This window comes from Lissotriton vulgaris, chromosome 1_2, assembly GCF_964263255.1.
Source record: "Lissotriton vulgaris chromosome 1_2, aLisVul1.2, whole genome shotgun sequence".
In the NCBI taxonomy this organism is placed as follows: domain Eukaryota; kingdom Metazoa; phylum Chordata; class Amphibia; order Caudata; family Salamandridae; genus Lissotriton; species Lissotriton vulgaris.
In genome coordinates, this window is record NC_141686.1 from 210,565,738 (window position 1) to 210,589,002 (window position 23,265).

General features: G+C 45.0%; 1 protein-coding gene across 1 annotated transcript; it reads right to left on the minus strand.

Moving 5' to 3' along the window:
- Positions 1-17,134: 17,134 nt before the first annotated feature.
- LOC147734998 (olfactory receptor 5AP2-like) lies at positions 17,135-18,061 on the minus strand. The gene has a single exon (XM_086952552.1). It carries the CDS (start codon positions 18,059-18,061, stop codon positions 17,135-17,137), a length of 927 nt encoding a protein of 308 aa, XP_086808678.1.
- Between the last annotated feature and the right edge of the window lie 5,204 nt (positions 18,062-23,265).

Consider the following 23,265-nt stretch of genomic DNA (forward strand, 5'->3'; position numbering starts at 1 on the left):
AGAAAGCACGGAAACATGTGAATACATCTGTTTCTGCTTACATGAGAGACTGTGGAATGGGTTCAATATACAATAATAACTTGCGTTACAACATGCAAGACATCTTTTTTCACTATTTTTCACCAAAGTACGATCCCCGGTACGCTCCCCGGTGCGCGTATCGGGCGCTTCCCTCGCGAAAAATTTAAAAAATACTTTTTTTTTTTAGCCTTTATGAGCCTCCTAAGCCCCCCTCAGAAAACCTAGGGGGTCAGGGGCTGTCTACCGTGCCCCCTTCTACCCATTCCCAACGTTGTTTGTCCTCCATCTTGTGTCTCGATTGTACCGAAACACAAAATGGAGGACTCCCGTAACGCTGCCGGTGCACGTACCGGGGCACGCACCGGTAAGCGCTCCCTAAAAAAAGGTGGGAAAGTGATTTACAGAAAAACCACTGAAGACACTTACACCAAATATAGAATAGGCCCTACTACATAGCAGTCCCTACCATTTACCCAAATTTGATGGAATTCCATTGCGACATTTATGCTGTAGGCCTGACTAAATATCCTGAGGTAAATTACATGACAAAAACACATATGAAGTGTTAGAATTGACAACCAATTAAAATGTTACTTTCATTATCTACTATTATTTCATGACATTTGATTGGTTATGAACCTGAACATATATAAAGAAAGAGAGAGAAACACAGCCATTTTGACAACTACTTCCTGAAGTTAATTTCAAGAGCATTTTCACTGACAACTTAAACTTCTTTTTGAAAGGTAAGATGTTATTTTAAAAACTGAAGTATGTTGTGCACTTTAAATTAATTTGGAAAACAATTTCTGATAGTTATATACTATCCCTCTGTAATAGTTATAGAATACGATAGACTTCTCTGTTATAGTTATGGATGGAGTTAGGCTTGTCTTGTATAATTATGAATTTACTTTATATTTCTACTTCCAGTCTGATACCATACGCTGCCCAAAGATAAAATCACTATTAAAAAAACCAAAGTACCTGTCTGAACGCGTTTTTCCCATGTTAATTTCCATAGGGCGGTTGGCCTCACTTTTAGCTCGAACGGCTGAATGGATTTGCACGAAACTTGGCAAAATTGTAGGGACTGTTAGCCCGATGTGCCTTTGCTAGGTCTCAATATATGTGCTTCAGTGGATTTTGAGAAAATAACGTTCTAAAAAAGATATATATCTGTAACAGCGCTCCGGGCTGCGCTCCGGTTCGCTTACTTTTCGCGTAACGGAGCTTTGCGATGCGAAGCTGATTGGCTCTCCGGCGTCTGTCAACATTCTACACAGTCCGGAGCGGCCGCCATCTTGTCTCTCTGTAGGATCGAGAGACAAGAAGAGGTGAAAAACGAAAGGGGAATTTAATGAAAGGGGGCAAGGTAGACCCCTCTTGACCCCCTAGGAATGATGTTGGGGTTATTAAAGGGTCCCGTGGGGAAAATAAAAAAAAATTGATTTTTCACGGTAGAAGCGCTTCCTGGATCGCGAACTGGGCCTCAAACTGGTAGCGAAACGGGAATTCGCCATTTTGTGTTTCGATTTAATTAAATTACTAGGTATAAGGGGGTACGGGAGACGTATCCTGATCCCTTATGTTTTCTGAGGGTGGCTGAGGAGGCTCATATATGTTGATACATGTCTTCCAGCGGCTGTGCGTGAGCGGTTTTTTTTTTTGATGCGTGACGTCTGTTAACGTTCGATTCGATGGAAATCAGGAAGTGTTGACCGCCAATTTGTCACTGCGATAAAATATTTTGTTATAAATTAATCCTTATTGATAAACATTGTCTGCGCCATCTTGCCTTTTTTCCAATGCCACAATTTTGTCTTGCACTGCAGCCATTTTAGATGCCTTGACCAGACCCACTCTCTGCACGCCGTCGATTCTCAGCACGGCTCCCCACCCTCGCAAGCATCTCCCCCACGCACTGGTCACCCCCGCTCTCTCTCTCATGCATGGGCCATAAACCTCCCCCCATCTGCGCTGTTCTTCTCTGAGAATCACACCCTGTGCCCGCCCGACACCTCCCTTTCACCCTATTCACTACCGCACCCTCTGACACTCCTCTTCCTCTGTGTCCGATTGTCCAGGCCGGTCCCAGGCTATCACCTAGCCCTGCGGATGTAGTTTATGGCCCCAGCTGTAGAGAATCCAGACATGCCAACCCTCCCGATTCAGGCGTGAGACTACCGATTTCAGTGCTAGTCTCCCACCTCCCGATTCCTGCAAGCAAAAACCCGATTCCTTGGGGGTTTCAGCTGACAGGGCTTGGCTCTTCAAAGGAGTTACAGTAGATAAAGGCCCCCACCCCATGAGATCCGTCACACCATACGGGTTCCTACTATCTGATAACCATCCTGTATTTGACTTTGGGAGGGGAATATCACTGTGAGGGTGTGTGGGTCCGAGCCTGAAGCGGAAGATTCCAGGGATGCCTCTTTGTACATCAAAGTTTTTACAATTATGTGTCACATAAAAAATATACTCCAACAAAGTAGTAGGATTATAACACTTTAATAACTTATAAATATATAGAACACAACAAAAACAGTAAATACATTTAAAAAATTTTTTGAAAAAAGAAGCAACAATGGTCAGTAGCTGTGTTTTGTGCGAATAGTCCCAAGGCAGCACAACGTGCTGAGTTCTGGACGGCACCCAGGTGATGTTACCTGGGTGCCGCACTGGTTTTTGGTATCCTACAATGCAGCTCCAAAAAACGGCGTGGGGCGTCCCGGGGGGTGCACGGGGAGGCCTCGTCAGTAGCGGTCTGTTGTGCGAATAGTCCCAAGGCAGCAGAACGCGCTGAGATGTGGATGGCACCCAGGTGATGTCCAGTGAGTTGCCGCACTGGTTTTGGCATCCTACAATGCTGCTCCGAAAAACGGCGTGGGGCGCCCCGGGGGGGGGGTAGGAGGGGAGAGGCGGCGTGAACGGGCCTCCCCAGGTGGTGTTTGTGTGCTGTAGTGGGGCGCCCCTTTACCGTTTCAGTTGCCATTCCGCCCGCTTTTGGTACACTGTGCCAAAATCCGCCATTCAGCTGAGTTGCGCCTACTCTTGCGGTTCAGTGATAGGCGGCTGCCACAGGACTCTCAAAATGGCGGCAGGCTCTTTCCCTTTTGGCCCTGGGACACCTTGGAACTCGGACGCTTGTCTGCTAGGTCTTGGATCCCATTCTCGAAAGCGTCCCCTCAGCCATGAAGATTCTACAAAAGTCTTGGGGGCCCTCGAATCCTGCAGGCTTCCGGTGGGGAGCGGCTGCCATGATTGCTCGCGGAATGACCACGACGGAGCCACGAGATGGTGGTGCTTTCATGCTGACGCCAGCTTCAGTCTGAAACATCCAGAAACAAGGTGGGGCTTTCATCGTTTGGGAAAAAAAAATGTTCTAAACCAATGAAAAGTGTTATTTTTAGGTCATATGACCAAGCCTTCCATCATTAGGAAACCAAAAGTAAAATGAACCAATGAAAAGTTTTATAAAAAAGTCACATGACCTATTATGCGGCATAGGGCTACAAAAAGCGAAGAAACAATCCGTTGGCACGTGAGGCGGCGTCAGTAGCGGACCGATGTGCAAATAGGCCGAAGGCAGCACAACGCGCCGAGATCCGGATGGCACCGAGGTAGTGTCCAGCAAGTTGCTGCACTGGTATGGCTATCCTACAATGCTGTGCCGAAAGTCGGCGTGGGGCGCCCCGTTGGCCTGTGAGGTCGCGTCAGTCAGTGGGGGCTGTGCGTCTCCCCCAAGATGGAGGCTCCTCGGCTGCAGTGGGGCGCCCCTTAGCGTTTCACTCGCCGTCCAACTGAGTTGCGTCCGCACTTGCGGCTACAGTAGGCCGAAGGCAGCACAGCGTGCCGAGATCTGGATGGCACCGAGGTGGTGTCCAGCAAGTTGACGCACTGGTGTGGCCATCCTACAATGCTGCGCCGAAAGACGGCGTGTCCAGCTGAGTTGCGGTCACTCTTGCGGTACAGTGACTCGAACGCGCCGAGATCCGGATGGCACCGAGGTGGTGTCCAGCAAGTTGCCGCACTGGTGTGGCCATCCTACAATGATCCGCCGAAAGTCGGCGTGGGGTGCCCCGTTGGCTTATGAGGTGATGTCAGTAGTGGACCGATGTGTGAATAGGCCGGAACCAGCACAAGGCGCCAAGATCCGGATGGCACCGAGGTGGTGTCATAGTTGAGAGTTCTGAGCAGTGCTTGTAACACTGTCTGAAGCGTATTTGCACCTGCTGCAGCTTCACTATCGCCCTGGTGTGGCCAAAGATCGCCCATGACATAGGCGGCCGGCTCCCGGGGTCTGGAGGAACTTTTTTCCTTTTCCTTTCTGTATCTTGTCCCACAATCCGTTTGACCTGAAGACACGACCAGGTCCCTGAATGTGTGCAGGGGGACGTTATTGATTGAATCAAAATGGCGGCTTCACACAAAGCTGAGTCAAGCGTTGCTGTTGATGCTATACAGACAAAAATTGGTTTTCAGTTTGTACATTCTTCAGGATTTTTTTTTCCATCCAAGGCTGGTTGAGAGTTTGTAGAACAATGGCTTCAGATTTTCAACATACTACTCTTCAACATTCTTCCTAAATGTAACAATGTGAGACTCACTAGGAGAACGGCTGTTTATCTTTCCTTTCAAAATGCTGCCAACAATATTTTCTGAATGGAAGACACCATCTTGTAGCATAAAGGGCCGAAAGGGGTTCTGGTCTGGCCGATGGTTGGTGGAGACATTTTGACTATATCTTGGACTTGCCCGGCCTCGCCCAAAATGGCGCCGGTATAAATGGGACTCGTAACTCCTTGTTGTGAACTGGTTGAACAACCTTGATATCACGAGATATGAATGCAGTGTTGATGCTCATGGCGGGCGGGGACGAGAATTGATTGAATATTTCGACATCCCTATTGATATTTAGTTCTGATGTGTTATTGATTACTGTACTATTGAAAGTTCGAATTAACGTCACCCATGGTACTTGCCCGCAAATGTATATCTAGATAATTTTATTGTAAGTGGCCCTGTCGTATTTTAATTACAAAATGTACGTCCACCGATTCCGCAACTGTTAGACACCTTAGTTCTTGCAACCTAATGGCCCGCTCGTTACGTTCCTCTACAATGTAAATGTCTCCTCATCATATACGATTTCAGTTTGCTCCGTGGCCGGCCCACGTGGTTATAGGCCCGTATTTGTATACTGACATTTTCACAATAAAGGTTTTTAAAACAAAACATGGTAGTAGTATTTACATTGGTAAAGTTTTTAATTTTAGTCACTGTTTTCGAATCAGTAAAAGGCAAGTGAAATAAAGCAGTCCAATTACATGACGGATAAAAGGTATAATACGCAGGAACGCAGTAAAGATAAATGGTCAAGGGCAGTTGTGTTTTCCACTCCTGCAACATAAAGTGATCGATAAGAATCTGATAATCAGGCGTATCGGCGACTAAGACAACAGGCCGAGCCTCTTTTACTCAACGGCTCCGTCATGGGACGAAGAAACGCCCTTTTTCTCGAAAAAGGAATATATTTTACTTGCAGGACAGTTGTAAATTTTCCGGGAAGGTACATTAGCCTGGAACATTATAAAAAGCGTAATTTTTAGGTCATATGACCAAGCTTTTCATCAATAAAATAACAAAAGTAAAATGAACCAATGAAAAGTTTTATTAACAAGTCACATGACCTGTTATGCTTACGTTACGCGCTGCGTGCCGTGCCCCGGATCGCTTCCGGGAAGCTGCGCTTCGCGCACCGGAGCACTTCCGGGTGCGCTAACGCGGCGTGTCATATAGCGCATTACGCGACAACGTAGGTCCAGAATATAGTCAAAATGTCTCCACCAACCAGCGTTCGGAACACAACCCCTTTCAGCTTTCTAAAAAATTCTGTTAAATGACAACAGAAGGGACAGGCAACAAGAACCATCAGTCAAAGAGGGGAGGGCAAGTTCTTCTCTACCGGGTCACTTTGGGGCGCTACCAGAACTGATCGAATTGGTAGTCTACAGTGTTTCTGGATGTTTCAGACTGAAGCTGGCGTCAGCATGAGAGCACCACCATCTCGTAGCTCAGTCGTGGCCATTCCACGAGCAATCATGGCAGCCGCTCCCCACCAGAAGCCTGCGGGAGTCGGGCCATTTTAGTGGACCACGCCCAAATCTGAAGAGCCGGCCGCCATTTTGAGAGTCCTGTGGCAGCCGCCTATCTTTGCAGCGCAAGAGCGGGAGCAACTCAACTACATGGTGAGCGAGACTCTGTAGTCGCAAGAGCAGGCGGTAAACAGCTGAATGGCAGAAGAGGCACAGTGTAGCAAAAGCGGGCGGAATGGCAACTGAAACGGTAAAGGGGCGCCCCACTACAGCGTGTCTTCAGGTCAAATGGATTGTGGGACAAGGTCCAGAATGGAAGAGTCATCAAAAGGCAAAAAGTTCCGCCGGACCCCGGCAGCCGGCCGCCTATGTCGGGGACGATCTCAGGCCACACCAGGGCAACACGATTTGGGGAGGGGGCGGGAGCTAAGTGCCATCTCACCGCCCATCGGGGGCCTCCGTCAAGCGGTTCAGGGAGGCACCGCATCACATTGTTTAACAATGCAGTCAGGTCCACAAACGGCCCTCACTTACTTTGAGAATAGTGAAGCTGCAGTAGGTGAAAATAAGCTTCAGACAGTGTTACAAGCGCTGCTCAGAACTCTGAACTATGGCACCCAACTTCCAGAACTTATGCCATTTGAGCATGGCAGTGACATCGAAGCAACTCAGGGACCAAAACCATGAACGTACACTCACGTATGAAAATCTTACTTGGGGAGGGGGCAGGAACCAAGCGCCCCCTCCCAGTCCGCGCCACCACACCGTATGTTGAAAATCTGAAGCCATCGTTCTACAAACTCAACCAGTCTTGGATGGAAAAATCTAGAAGAATGTACAAACTGAAAACCAGTTTTGGTCTGCATAGCATCAGCAGCAACGCTTGCTATCAGAGTGCATGAGTTTCATGCTCGATCGATTGAGCTAGCCGGATCGGGCAACAAAAAGTATAAAATAGTTATGTAAATAGTTATTTAATAAAATGTTTTACCCTGTTACTTTGCTGGTGTGTTGTATATATTTATAATATTTGCATAGGGTTTGTCGTTATTTTGGGTGGGGTGGGATGGGCGGCGAAGTCGAGCTGTCTTGCAGCTATCATGGTGTGGAGCTAAGTTCATCTTACTAGTTTCGTATTTCTCATGAGGGGTTGTTCTTAATGTTTCTATTTTAGTGAGGTCAAAAAGAGATCCCATTAGTGGCCTACTGATTTTGCTCGATTCCTTTTGTTTTTTTTAACTATTTTTCACTATCTGCAAAGACTAAACAGAGTATTGCGACTCTGTGCTTGTTTGTAAATACAGAATGAACCAAAGAGAACCAATTCTAAAACAGTAAATGCTTGGATAGCAATCAATCAAATAGAGAGAGAAGCAGGCACGACGGATTACAACGGGGGCAAAGGCCTGCGTTAACTACCCTTCACTATCTGCAAAGAGAGAGTACTGCTAAGAGAAAAGAGGGGGCGGAAGGGGGGGCAGCGTTCAAAGCACATCAGCGTGCATAAACACGAAAAAGTTTTTACCTATCACGTACTTGACATTTGACAGCTTTTGATATTTGCTATTTAAAAACCATTGAAATTCACAGAAAAAACCATACGTTTTAGGCCATATATAGTTAGGAATTTGCATTTACAAAACCTTGAAAATTCACTGAAAAAACCATTGGTTATAGACCATATATAGTTAGGGATTAGCCTTTTCAAAACCTTAATTTACTCGCACAAAACCATTGAAATTCCATACATAGTTAGTTGCACTAACTATATATCGCGCACCCGCAATCCACTGCTGATGATGTCACATATTACATCATTCATGACATGGTCAGTGACATCACTGATGACATCACTGATGACATCTCAAATGACATCACTGATAACATCTCAAATGACATCACTGATGACATCACTGATGACATCTCAAATGAAATCACTGATAAAATCACTGATGACATCATTCATGTGATAATACGATGAACCTCTTCAGACTCTAATATAACCTTAGATACAATCAGTGTAAACAGACACTCACAGACTGTCACTCATCCATGGAGTTACTCACACACCTAGTCAGTCATGCAAAGAATCAATCACACCTCCATTTCCTCAACTGTACAGTTATACAAACTTTACTTATTCAAACATATACTAACACATATTTACTCTCTTATACAATCCCTGATACAAGTTCACAATGATCCATACAGCCACTCACACATTCACTGGCTCTTATGCACAGTTATTTATATATGTCAACTCTTACATGTACTGTGTATGTACTGTGTACATGTACATATGTACTTACTTTGACATGCAGCACTAAGAAATCCAATCACTCACCAATACACTCATGGAGACAGTCAACCGCCCATACAGCTGTTTCCACATGCACTTTTGAACCCATACATCTAGTGAATCAACTGCTCACACATCTATGCACAGAGTCACACACCTCCCAGCCACCCCCACACACACACTCACTCTCCCATACAAATACTTGGGCAACCAATCAATAACCCATATAGTTACTCATATAGCTACTGATCAACACATGCAGCAGTTTACAGAACAACAGATATAAGGGTGCACAAATTAAGACAGTTTAGTCACTAACCCATGCACTCAGTGAGACACATTTAATCATTCTCTCATACAGTCAGTCATGCACCTACTAAATCCTACATCTAGACACTTATACATCCACTCATTCTTCAATATGTAAGACATATTTTAACTTTACAGAAACATACAGTCACTGGATGTTGTCATCAGTGATGTCATCAGTGATGTCACTGACCATGTCATGAATGATGTAATATGTGACATCATCAGCAGTGGATTGCGGGTGCGCGATATATAGTTAGTGCAACTAACTATATATGGGATTTCAATGGTTTTGTGCGAGTAAATTAAGGTTTTGAAAAGGCTAATCCATAACTATATATGGTCTATAACCAATGGTTTTTTCAGTGAATTTTCAAGGTTTTGTAAATGCAAATTCCTAACTATATATGGCCTAAAACCTATGTTTTTTTCTGTGAATATAATATATATATATATATATTACCTACTGGCGATAGCCAGTAGGTATATATAGTTAGGATTGTTTTCCATAGGAAATCCGCAACATTCTATTGGGAATAACTTTGGCCCTGGTTGATGAATCTTCGCAAATTTTTCAAAGAAGATGGCTCGCTCCGCTCCTTCCCTGAAAATTTGGGGGGGATTCGTCAAGTGGGGGCTGAGAAAAAAGGGGGGTCCCAAAACGTGTTTTCCCCATGTTAATTTCCATAGGACCTTTAGACTCGGCTACAGCCCGAACAGCTGAACGGAATTACTTGAAATTTGGCAAAATGGAAGAGACTGGTTCGCAGATTACGCTTTTCTTTAAATGGTGTAAATCCGTCCAGTATTTGCTGAGAAAATTGCATTTAAATTCAATTATATATCTATAAGCGCGCACGCGTGCGCGCACTGTCCCCGCCTGCCTGAAATTGGGCCGCCGCGCTGCCCGCGGCGACCCGGAAGTGCTGCGCGGCCGGCTGGAAAATGTCCGCCCCCGCCACGAGGGGGAAGAAGGATGATGGCGGCTGACTCTGCAGGGCTCCTGTGATGGGAGGGAGCCCTGCCATCGGCAAGAGAAGCGGCTAAGCGCCCACCTCGTTTTTGTCTCCGCCTGCCTGCCTAAAATCGGGCCGCTGCGCTGCCCGCGGTGACCCGGAAGTGCTGGGGCCGGCCGGCCAATCCCAGCGCGGCCGGCCGGGAATGCCCGCCCCTGCCGCGAGGGGAGAAGGAAGACGGCGGCTGACTCTGCAGGGCTCCCGTGCACGGTACCGAGGCCGGAGCTGCTGAGCCAGTGGCGGTTCGTCCAAACCCTCAGGCACGTTTACTTTTAAAAAATTTTATGCTGATAAATTTGTATTCGGGTCCCGGGTGGGAGGGGGCCTCGCAGCTGATGGAGCCCTGAGATGCAGAGCCAGGCTCCTGTTCCCGAGAGCCCATCAGACGGAGTCCGCTTCCTGCAGCGCTTTTCTTTGTTCTTTCTTAACTTCTTCCTGTCTCCGCGGGTCTGCTCGCTAAAGGTGGGGGTCCGCACCGGGTGGGAGGGGGCCTCGCAGCTGATGGAGCCCTGAGATGTTCCCGAGCGCCCATCAGACGGGGTCTGCGCCTGGATCTGGATCTGGGGGGTCCCCGAGACACTGCTGGACCCTGGGGACAAGGGTGCGCGTCGGTACCTGGCAGTGTGGGGCAAGGAGCTGCTGTCGCGTGAACTTTTACCTCTGGGGAAGGTACTGAGTGGGCACATAGCTGCTGTTACATGCACTCTGACCTCTGGAAAAGGTACTTAGGGAGCACGGAGCTGCTGCCCTTTAATTCCCGGCGTGGGGTCTGTTCAGCTGCCTGGTACTGTGGGGGCACGGAGTTGCGGCTCTCAGATATCCGTCCATGGGTCCGAGACTGTCTGTCTTCTCCTACAATGGACGTGCCTAAAATATCATCAGAAACGTGTGATCCTGAACAAACTGTGCACTTCTCTCAGTGACCCACTGCCTGCTTCTGAGAGGACCTCAGAGGTGACCGTGCGCCTGTAACACCCAGCGCATCCACCCTTGCCCCCCGTATCTGCTCGCTGCTCCCCTCTTGCTTGTACCACCAGTCCTGACCTTGCGCACCGGTCCCTGTGCCTGCACCCTGCTGCTGCTTTCAGGGTTCCCAGGTCCATGAGAGGAGGTCAGCGTCCTTGCTTTCTAGGTCTCTGATCACACCCTTATTAAATCAGGACTACAAGACAATCAAAGCGATGTAAAGCAGAGCGAGCAAAATAAGAAACTGCACAGAAAAAAAGTTCAGGTAAAGAGTAGTAGGGAAGAGAGAAAGACAGAGGGATTAAGAGTAGAAAGAGAATAGTGCTATAAAGTCAAAAGAGCCTCTACAGAGCAAGAGAGGTGAGGTTTACACAGTGATAGAAAAGTGCGAGAAAAAGAGATGGAGAGCTAGTGAGATCTATAAAGAGAGAGTGTGAGAGAGATAGTTGAGGTGGAGAGGGTGAGTTGAAATGGAGAAGGTAGTCCTATGAGAGATACGTGTATATATATGAGTGAAAAAGAGAGACAGCATTAGAGGAGGTGATGATGGGAAAAAGGTGCATAGGTGGAGAAATAGCGCTAGCCAGATAGGAGTATAACACTCACCCACCATTTACTACGCATAGTCTTCCTGACATTGTGCAGGCAGTCTGATACTGCTCACCCACCACTTACACAGTCCACCATCCAGCCACCCATCCATCCAGCCTCCCATCTAGCCACCCATCCAGCCATCATACATCCATCTATTATTCATTCATTCATGCATGCATGCATCCACCCATCCATCCAGCTATCCACCCAACATGCATCCACCCATGCATCCATCCATCCACCCTGCATCCAACCATCATGCATTCACCCATCATGCATCCACCCAACAATCATTCATCCATCATGCATCCACCAGCCATCCATCCATCTTCCAGCCAACAATCATGCATCCATCTAACACCCAGCCACCCTCCCACTCACCATTCATGCACCCCATCCATCCACCCACCCATCCATCCATCCTGCATCCATCCATCATTCATGCATCCATTCACCCATCTATCATGCATGCATCCATCCATGCATCCACCCAACAATCATTCATCCATCATGCATCCAACCATCGTTCATGCATCAAAAATCTGATCCCTAGGGCTGCTCAGGTGGTCCCACAAGGATATTAACATATTTAAACGTTATCCGCTAATAGAATTAGCATTTTCAAAACCTTGCAAATTCACTGAAAAAACCATAGGTTTCTGGCCTTATATATATATATATATTAGCTTTTAAAAAACCAATGAAATTCACTGAAAAAACCATAGGTTATACACTATATACATCCATTCATTCTTCAATATGTAAAACATATTTAAACTTTACAGAAACACACAGTCACTGGATGATGTCATCAGTGATGTCATCAGTGATGTCACTGACCATGTCATGAATGATGTAATATGTGACATCATCAGCAGTGGATTGCGGGTGCGCGATATATAGTTATTGCAACTAACTATATATGGAATTTCATTGGGTTTTATGTCAATAAAATGTCCAGCTAACTATATAGGAGGAATTTCAATGGTTTTTTATATGTTAATTCCTAACTATATAAGGCCTAAACCTATGGTTTTTTTAGTGAATATATATATATATATTCACTGAAAAAACCATAGGTTTCACACCAGTTATAGTTAGGAATTAGCATTTAAAAAACCTATTAAATTCACTGACAAAACCATAGATTTCACACCATTTATAGTTAGCTGGAAATTTTACTGACATAAAACCATTGAAATTCCCACGTTATAGTTAGTTGGACTCACTATAACTTGCGCGCCTGTAATGCACTGCTGATGACGTCACATATTACATCACTCATGACATGGTCAGTGACATCACTCATTTTCTTTCTCTGTTAAGCGTTGCTTAATAAAACTCTTGCCTGAATACTGGATTCGTGGAGTTGCCTGCTTTCCTGGGGATCCGGGACGGCAGTCTTGCTTCTTGTTTTCGAGATATATATATATATATATATATATATATATACTGATCAAAAGCGGAGCCTTATATATATATATATATATATATATATAAATATATATCTATATATATATATATAAGGCTCCGCTTTTGATCAGTTCCTTGGCAGGAAAAAGGACTGACACGGACCACCATTCAATCGTGCTGGTAATTTTATTTCAGACTGGCCGCAATAACACATTGGGCATGCCATGGCCTTGATCACATGACATAGCTGCATTGTGTGATCAACTTATTCAAAGTTACACGTGCTACAACCATGGACATGAACACAAAAAACAGACTGCTTGAACATCTGAATATATAAATATATATTCATAGGTGAATACATAATTATATAACAAGTAGGTACCCCTCTAGGATCCAGTGACCCAGTGGATTGGCAGGCTTTCCGAGCCATTCCCACCAAGACAAGAGTCTGCCCTCCTGGTGGGATGTGCTAGCACTTACCGAGGATTAAGACAAAGGTCTTCGCAGGAGGGAGTTCACACCTCCTCCCTACAAGGATGGCTAGTGTGATAGCAATCAGGATGTTGATCCTCAAATGTTTTCATCGCTCTTGATGTGCAAATTTGATATGAATATGAATTTATGGTGCATACTCCATTCTGCGTTATGTCACTGTATTGTTTAAAGACTACGGTCATAATAAACATATATTTTGACTTGATGTGCAAATGTTTTGTCCCTCACTGGAGGTTGAAGCCCTTCCCTCCCTTGAAGCAGCAAGGCAGGAAAATGAGGCAGTCAGCAGGCGTACACCTCTAAAAACAGGCTACCCACAGCTTTAGGGCTAGGGCGTCTCTCCCACCAAGGAATGGTTCTGCCATTTGAGCAGACCCTGAAATAAAGTATTCAGGGTAGAAAGGTGATGTTAAATCACAGGATGTTGTCACCCCAGGAGCGTGTTAGCTGCAGGAACCAGTATCCAATTGACCACTTTACCTCATACCCTTATCACCCCTAAACTAGGATTTAAGAGGCTCCCCTGACACAAGAACCTAATTTCTGACTTTGAATCCAAGAAAAGGCACAAAGAAAATGTCATCACCGACAACAGGACCATGGATACTGCCATTTTGCGAACATAGGACACTAAAGTGGCCTGAAGAAACCACATACTGAAATCATATGTTGAAAATGTGTGAAAGCTCATTGTTCCCAGCAAGTGGGACTCCAATGGATTCTAGAAATTCAAAGCAGATTCCCCTGACTGGTGGAACCAGTCAACTGCAATCTGCAGAAGAATCAACATGTGTTACAAGAATTGTGATCTGCATGGCCTGTCAAGAGTGAGGTCAAAGAGAAGTTGTGTACCTCACATTGATAGTGGTAGACATTCTCCGTCAAGTTTCAATCCACCACTCCACTCCTATCACCCTCCAGCTGCCGAAATATTGTGGGCGGTACAAAAGGGGGTGGTGATGGACGGAGCATCTGAATCAATCAAACACTCACACCCAGTCAAAAGATCTGGGTTTAATCTATCACCGTTCTTTAGCCCACTCTGCCACCCCAGTTCAGACATGGCTATATGCTGGGCTACATTTGCCACAGTCGATGCTTGTTGATCGTCAATTGGGGGTTCAACTCCTTAAACAAAATCTCCAGCCCAAGGGCACCTTACAGTGACATCGACCGACATTATCAGCAACCACGCTGCTGTCTCCCTGCATCCTGAAGGTGGAGTCGTCGAGTGTGTGTTAAAGCATCTTTGGTGCGATCTGCCCCGGTGATTGACAGCTGTTAGCTGCCTCAGCACCTACAGTCATTGAGCAAGGTAAAAGACATGAAGCTGTTGAACCCAGGTCCTGGGACCCCAACGTCCTCTACTGTCCATGGGTAGAGTGGAACTCCATCTCCTAGTGTGGTTTTGTCAAGTGTAGCAGGTTTAACAGCTCCAGCAGATCCCATTCAGTACCAAGACAGCCAAGTCACATTTGCACCTGGACTCCCTGGGCAAAGTAACTAAGTAACTACTGGTGTAAGGGGCTTGTAGATATGCCCCTAAATGTGTTGCCTTTAAGATAGCTTTTGGATTTTGAAAGGGCATAAACACATTCTGATCTTTCCTTCTTTAGGATCAAAAACTGGCCATCACACTACTTTGAGAATGTGTTGTTTAATACATACAGCAATGTATGTATTCCTTTTGAAACAGGGCTTCCTTTTCTCAATTCCTTTCGGTATGGAATAATGTAGATTACAAATGGGAGTATATATGTCCTGCATAGCCTTAGGAATCCTCATGTTTTAGGGAAAAAGGACACAAATATGCCATGGATAACTTACGGGTAACACAATATGTGAAGGCCTAGGCATGGAATACCTTAACCCTTTCGATGCTGTTGACGAGCTCAGCTCGTCATCACCCACGGGTGTCGTGTGCTGATGACGAGCTGAGCTCGTCATGAAACATGTAAAATATGAATGTCCAGCACAGCGCGAAAATCCCCGCAGCAGCCATGTGGTTAAATAGCATAAACAGGGCCCAGCCTTGTGGGGAAAGAGCCTCAGCTTTTAATGGTTAAACTATTGAGGTTACATTAGATAAAAGCCAATATTGCCCTTTCGTTGTGCCAATAAGAATCTTTTTATTCTGTGATGTGCATTATATCTATACGATATACCATACCTGTTCTAGGTGAACCTCTATGTTATTGAGAATCGGTGCTGTTCCGTTAAAATTGTATACCATGGCTTTTGGTTTTAATTTCTCATCATATGGCCATCATTTGGAGGTGGAAGCATTTGTTTTCTTTGTTTGACAATGAAATGAATAAAATTGACCATTGCTGCCATTTGCCAGAGTTAATGTTCAACGTCGGTGTGAATATGTTATACCAGAAGGTACATGATATTTGAGTTTTAGAGGTTGCCTAAACAAAAGTATGGAAATTGACTTCTACTGTTGGGGGTTCAGTGATGCCTTATATGGAGAAATGTAGATGTATGCCTTAAATAGGGTGGGACTTCAAAACTAGAGTTGCTGACAGCCATGTGGTAAATGTTCTGCCGAGGTAAAAGTTTCCATGGACTGCTAAGGGACCACCACATGAAACCATCCAATCCTCCAATTCATAAATGAAGTGGTGAACCGCCGTTGTGGTGGATTATGCCATCCAGACTACAGTGGTTTACAGCAGATATACCACTTGTAAATGTAAATCAGAATGTCAATATTTGACAGGGATTTTTCACATTTTTTTCAACATACTTTGACAATCCATATTGTTTAAAAAAGTTTATTTTATATCCAGCAAAAATGCATATATTCATTTAAGTACTTCAGTGCTGTGAATGACATGATACAACAGTTGTTATTGGCCGGAACAAATACAACACTGCAAGCATATCCAGCAACAATCAATCCTCATTCTATAGTAAGACACCTGTCCTTTAGGACTATATAAGGCTACATATATGGATTCTACAGCAAGGCAGCATAATCTGTTTAATGAATCAGGGTTTTGTTGGTTCTGTGAGCCGGAGAGATACAAGATGCAAGATGCACTAGAAGGCACCCCTCTTGCAAAATGGGTGATCTACTAATATGCAAAGTGAATGCATACATGAAGTGTATATAAAGACACTGAAATTAAAGTTTTAAGAAATACATGCTAAACTGAGTGACAGAGAGACAACAGCAACAGCTTAAAGTTGTGTGGGTTAGAGCCAGTATATTCAGAAATCTGAAGGAAATCCCTAAGTGGCAAATGATAGTAGTGTTCTAACACATACAGATTTGCACTGCAAAGAATGATGTTTTGCAACCAATGCAGGTGGCTTATACATTTAACTTTTAAAGAACAAAAACGTAAAATTGTGCTCCCATAATAACAATACACAGTTATCTACAGCTATTAATGGCAGAGTCGTTCCTGTGTTTAGATGTTCATAAATATTGCACTTAAGAGCATGAGGTCAAATACATCTAAAATAGTTTCCTAGAGTTCACACTGTTTTATCATGTGACAGCATGCACCATTGTGCTGTGTTTCTCCATATTGTAGGGTCATATTGCAATTAATTGGCTTAGAATTAAATTCAAGGAGCAAGAAAAATATTACATAAACTCATTTCTACTTGAACACATTTCGTGTGTCTTCTAGTATAAAACTATTTCAGCAATCAGTCTTTACAAGTATAGATTTCCTTAACCTCTTCGCCGCTAATGACAAGGGTAACTCGTCATGGACTTTCCATTGATTTCAATGGGAAACAAATGAGTAGTAAAATAATGCCTTAGCAGCCAAGTGGTTAAAATGATCAGATATTTGCGGATAAACACTCATTGCACAAATTTGCGCATTACAGGAACATCTGCATATGCACTTACATCCATATTACCCAGCAATACACACGTGTGTGTGTGTGTGTGTTCATCATGGCATTAGAGACATTGTTTTGCTCAGACTCTTTTTGACATCCTTATTCCTCAGGCTGTAGATCAGTGGGTTCAGCATTGGAATTATCACTGCATAGAACACTGATGCCACACGGTCATGATGCACAGAATATTTTGATCTGGGTCTTATGTACATGAAGATAAGAGGCCCAAAGCATAAGGTTACACATATAAAGTGGGAACAGCAAGTAGAAAATGCTGTCCATCTGCGTTCAGAGCTGATCTTCATTATGGTATTAAGAATGTAAGCATAAGAGATAAGAACTAAGATTAGAGGACCTAGAATGAAGCTTCCACTCACAAATTGTAGTAGGGCAACATTAAGAGAGATATCAGAGCAGGAAAGCTTCAACAGAGCTGGAACATCACAAAAGAAATGGGCAATTTCATTAGAGTTGCAGAAAGACAATCTTAGCATACAAAGGGTGAGAAGCAGAGAATGAGCGAAGCCTGTTACATAAGCTCCACTCAAAAGGTATGCACAAGCGTTATTGTTCATAATGGCATTATAAAGCAATGGATTGCAAATTGCAACAAACCTGTCATAGGACATCCCTGTTAGTATAAAAACCTCTACACTCCCCATAGCTGCAAATGAAAACATTTGTGTCATACATCCAGAAAATGAAATAGTTTTCTTGGTTGATAAGACATTTGCTAGCATATTGGGTGTAATGCTGGTGGAGTAGCAGAAATCTACAAATGACATATGAGAGAGCAGAAAGTACATGGGAGTGTGAAGATGAGGCGATATCCTAATCAGAGTCACCATACTAATATTTCCAATTACTGTGATGATATAGACAAGAAGGAAGAAGGCAAAGATTGGGAGCTGGAGCCATGGGTCCTCAGCGAGGCCGAGCAAGATGAATTCTGTCACAGTTGTCCTGTTCCTTTCTTTCATTGACCTGTATGAAGAAGCAAGCCAGAAAGAAGATGTATAAATCATGAGATACTTTATCCGTGGTGGCCTTCTAGATGAGAATCAACTACTGAAACAGACACACAAAAAGAAGACTAATTGTATAGTCTGTGGTGTAATTTTATTTGTGTTCCCCTGGTAAGGGGTGTGTTGTCGAATCCTTATAGGAGGTTGGACTGTTAGAGTCCACATGCAATATTGAACAAATTGGCTTTGGATTTTGATTAGTTGTTTTAGTTGAACTAATTGTACCGCACCTGCCATTTCTTCAATGGCAAGATGTTGTGTATAGCTGGCTAATACCGGCCATGTTGCTCCTGGTCTCCCTAGAGGACCTAGCCTGGTAATGTGATTTTGATGTTGTAGGGCGCCTGGCGTTCAGGAAAAAACTCAAAACCCTTCTGTTTCCCAAATAAGCCCTTCGCCCTTCCCCCTCAGCAGGACACAAATCTTTTATAGCGCGGGGATGCCCCCGGGTCACCAGGCGCTTTACAAGTCGCTAAATAAATAATAAATAAATAAATAAAAATTTAAACCAGAGCGCATGCTCTTGGTAAGTTAGTGGAATTTGAATATCCTCGGAAGGAATGTATTCCGTTGGATGTTCCTCTTCTTTGTAGAAGTTAAACACATGTGTTACAGATTTTGCTTCAGGGAAGATAATCCACAAATAGAATACCTCTGTCTGACGATATTCGTGTGCCTCAATTACAAAAATTACCCTAGCAACTCTTGATGATAGGCCATTTGTTACAAGTTTTATAGTGATGGCTGTTCTTAAATTTTCCGGGATGATTATAGCATCCGGGTCGGTATCTTGGAAACCTGTAACGTCAAAACCTGGTAGGGCTGCATCTGCTGCAGCTCCACCCGGTTGCGTTGTTGTCGCCAATAACTAACATTGTTTAGTGAAAGTTGCAGAGCAAGTTTCAAGGAACAAAGATAAGGTGCACAATATTTTGGAACACTGTATCCTTCATTGTTTAACAAACCAAAAACTACTTAGGTATGGCATATATATATTATCCTTTTACCCACTCCAGACGTCTATTGGAGCATTTTACAGGAAAAAAGGGTGTCTCTGAGAAAGGCACGACTGAGTTACTTTAGTATCTAGCGTTAGAATAGTGCCTTACCCAACATTGGGCGGCATGTAGTGTACTTCCTATATTCCCAATGGGCTCTGCGCATTGGAATAATATATCGTAGGACTGAGGTCGACTAGGACTCTATCGAATATACTAAACCTAATAGTGAGTGCCAGCTAGCTCAGAGGTCACTAGAAAACTTCTTGAATTCACAAGAAGGGATTTGTTTCTGACAACTGCATAAACATGACAACTTTGTTTCCCAAGAATAAGAAATATATCTCTAGAGTCGCGGAAGCAATAGTTCAGTATTTCACTCACTCAATCGTGCATTCTTTGTTTCAACAGAGTTTGTAGAGAAATCAAGAGACGGGCATTTTCAATAAAAGGTTTTATTGAACAGTCTTCTTTCTTGTACAAGAGAAGTGAACTGCTACAATCATTAAGCAGGCTGCAAAGTATATTGCGTACAGCGAGTACAATATTATAAAATAATACTATAAGAGCATTGTACAGTTCCTAAACCTTATATAAATACATAAACAAATAACAATGACTAAAAATACTCAACCGGTGCTTCTAAAATACGCCTACCCCAATGTACCTAACCTAAGTCTAGTACGCGGGAGGACGTAAGTATTGTGTAGCATAGGTTTTAATTTTCTTTGCCAAGAATCTATCAAAGATTTCTCTAGGTTCTAATCAGCTCCATACCTTAGTTTAGAATGAAGGAGGTCCGGTATCTCTGTCTCGGGACTCGATTTCCCAACTCCCTGCAAGGGGAGCTTGGCAACACTGGAGCTGGATTCTAGGCGAGAGAAAGGCAGCCTCTCGATCAGTGCATCAACTGGAGGGTCAGCTTCCTTATGCACTTGCAGTAGTGAGCTGGGTTAGGCAATTAGATAGTGGAACAGCTCCGAACCACTGTGTCTTTCTAGATCAAGTGAAGGTTTATTTATACCTTGAAGGTGTCTAGGAATGCCATAGTTTGGCGTAAAGTCGGACATAATAACGTCAGGAAAGAACCCCTAGTTCTTTGCAAAACACATGAGTTCTTGGACAAATCATAATTCAAGCAAGGGGAAGTTCCCTAACTTAATCCCATTTTCCCAGAAATCTTTGTGACGTTTGGTACAGGTGGACGTAGCCATGCCTGTATTTGGTCTGCTTGGGCTAAGTTAAATAAGGGCTTGATTTCTATGCCAATATAAGGGCAAAGTGAAATGTACCTATATAAGGGCCTGAATCAGGAAAATTCATCCGGAGCCTAAAACACCATACAACAACACCACAAAGCTGTGTTGCAGAGAGGTGTAAAAAGGGGCACAGCCTGGACCACTTCTTTGCAACGCATCACAGTGGTGCTTACTGGAAGCACCTGGTGGACTTGTTAGCCCCCATAGGCTCTCAGGATTGAATGGGAATTATTTCCCCACCTTAAAACACACCACAGGGCGTGTTTGCACATGTCACCTCAGGCCCCATCCCCTCCCTTCACCACTGTTTAAACACGCCCTGTGGCCGTTTTAATTCGGAGATTAAGTCCCCTTGAATCCTGAGGGTCCCTACAGTTCATCTAGCCCAATAAGTACCTCCAATAAGTGCCACAGAGCTGCGTTGCAGAGAGGTGTAAAAAGGGGTGTTGCCTCTGAACACATCTCTACAACGCATCTCTCTGGTGCATACTGGAGGTGCCTGGTGGGCTAGTTGGCCCGCAGGGAACCTCAGTATTGAAGGGGAATTTAATTCCCAACTCACAACTTGCCTGGGGTGCATTTGCACATTGGTAAACGAAGGGGGAGGGCCTGAGGTGTGCAAGCCCGTCCTGTGGCGCATATTAAGTTAAGGAATTAGTTCCTCTTCAATCCTGAGGGTCCCTGGGGGCCAACAAGCCCACCAGGTACCTCGGGTATGCACCGGGGAACTGTGTTGCAGAGAGGTGCTCAGAGGCCACGCCCATTTTTAGAACACTCTGCAACGCAGCTCTTTGGCGCTTATTGGAGGTGCCTGGTGGGCTAGTTGGTCCCCTCCTCAGGCCATTCATGGCCCCGGAGACCCCATCCCCCGGGGCCGGCCTTTCCGTTTTTTTTTTTTTAAATAATTTGTGAGGGGGGCTGCGTGGTCCCCCTCCTGGGCCACTTATGGCCCCGGGACCCCCATCCTCTGGGGCCAGCCCTATCCGTCGGGGACTGTGGGGGTCCCCAATCCCCCCACGGTCCCGCCCGCTCCTCGCGTCCTGCGGGAGCGGGCATTGCTTTTCCACACGGGGAGGTGCAGCTCCCGTGTGGAAAAGGAATCATCTTTGGTTTTTGGGAGAGAGAGGTCCAAAAACAAAAGCAGTTTGCTATGACAGGGCAGAAGCCGTGAAGCTCCTGCCCTGCCACAGCAAACTGAAGTGTCCCAGGGGTGGGCACCCCGAGATACTGCAGGAGCCGGCCCTGGGGGGTGGCCATCCCCTGGGCCATGACAGGGCTCCAGGAAGGGGGGCCACGCGGCCCCCCTCCCAACATTAGCAAAGCCCCAGGGAGGTGGTGTTCCCTGGGGCTCCGTAACGGAACCCCCTATTTTCATACTTAGCATACTCAACTCAAGCCCCCCACACAGGTTAGGTTTTAAAAAAAAATAAAACACAAGCCCCGGGTGGTGGCGGTCCCTGGGGCTGCGGGGGCCATGAGCCCCCCACCCATTCATTTTAGAAGCCCCGGGGGGTGGTTGTCCCCGGGGCTTGGGGGGCCTTTGAGCGCTCCACCATTTATCTTAGAAGCCCTGGGGGGTGGCGGTTCTCTGGTTTTGGGGGGCATGAGCCCCCACACACATTTTTGAAAAGCCCCGGGGTGGTGTTCCCCGGGGCTGGGGGATTCCTTTGGGCTTCCATTACATTATAACGATTGCCCCCAGAACTTGACCCACCCGTTGGCTAAATAGTAACAAAACGCAGGCTAAGATTTAAAAAAATATATATATTGGGGTGCCTTGGGGGTCCTTGTGGGACACCCTGAGCAGGCCTAGGGGGTCAGGGTATTTCTATCCTGCCCCCTTTTTGTGTTTTCCGCTTTTGTTTTTTCTTGTCTTGTGCCTCGGCTCTAACGAGGCACAAGATCGCTGCCAACACTTCCTGGTTTGAAGTGTTGACAGCCAATTAGCATAAATCTCATGATCAGGAGGGTGCGCAGGTCCTGCTCGCTCCTATATATCAAAACTTTTTCAATTTTGATTTTCTTAGCAACTACAGAACCGAATTGCACCATTTAACAAAAAGGGATCTTTCTGAACCAAGGGCTACCTTTTTTGCCACATTTGATGTAATTCCGTTCAGCAGTTAGAGCTTTTATTTATTTATTTATTCACGAAGATTTGTATAGCGCTAGCCTGACCAGAGGGTATTGGAGCACTTCACAACAACTGCAGAGCAGAACAACGGTAGCAGAACATATTACAATAAAGCGAGCAAAAGAGAGCAGAACAAATTACAGTACGGTAAGACAATCCGTATGAGAGTCGTAGTAAAGAAGATGTTGAGGAGTTCCGTTCAAGGACTTGTTATCAACCGAGGGAGGTTTAGTGTCATTTTCAGCACTCCGACTGATCCTATCTAATCGCTAGCGATCGATCGAGGAAAAGGATTTTGAGCTGACTTTTGAATTTAGCAAAGGCGGTAATAGTTCTGATGTGAGGGGGATAGAGTTCCATATTTTGGGTGCATTGCCGGTGAAGGATCTGGACACGTTTTTTTGTTTTCATGGTTTTAGCAGGATAAGAAGTAAGGTATTGGAGCTTCTAAGGTTCCTGTTCTGACCTGCTTTTTTGAGTTTGGACACCAGATATTGGGGTTTGCCTGTGTGGAGGGCTTTGTGGGTGAGGCAAGCCGTTCTGAAGTTCGCTCGTATTTCTATTGGGAGTCACTTGAGTTCTTTGAGTACAGGATAGATGTGATCAAATTTCTTTATTCCAGTGACCACCATGGCAGCCATATTGAGGGTTGTTTTCAGCAGAGCAAGGTTTGTTTTTGCTATTCCTGAGAGGACTGCGTTTCCATAATCCAGTCTTGACAGCACCAATGCTTGGGTGGCTTGTGTGAGATGCTTGGGTGGAATGAAA

Coding starts and splice junctions, on each gene's coding strand:
- LOC147734998 (XM_086952552.1), bottom strand. CDS start 18,061: ATGAAAGAAAGGAACAGGACAACTGTGACAGAATTCATCTTGCTCGGC.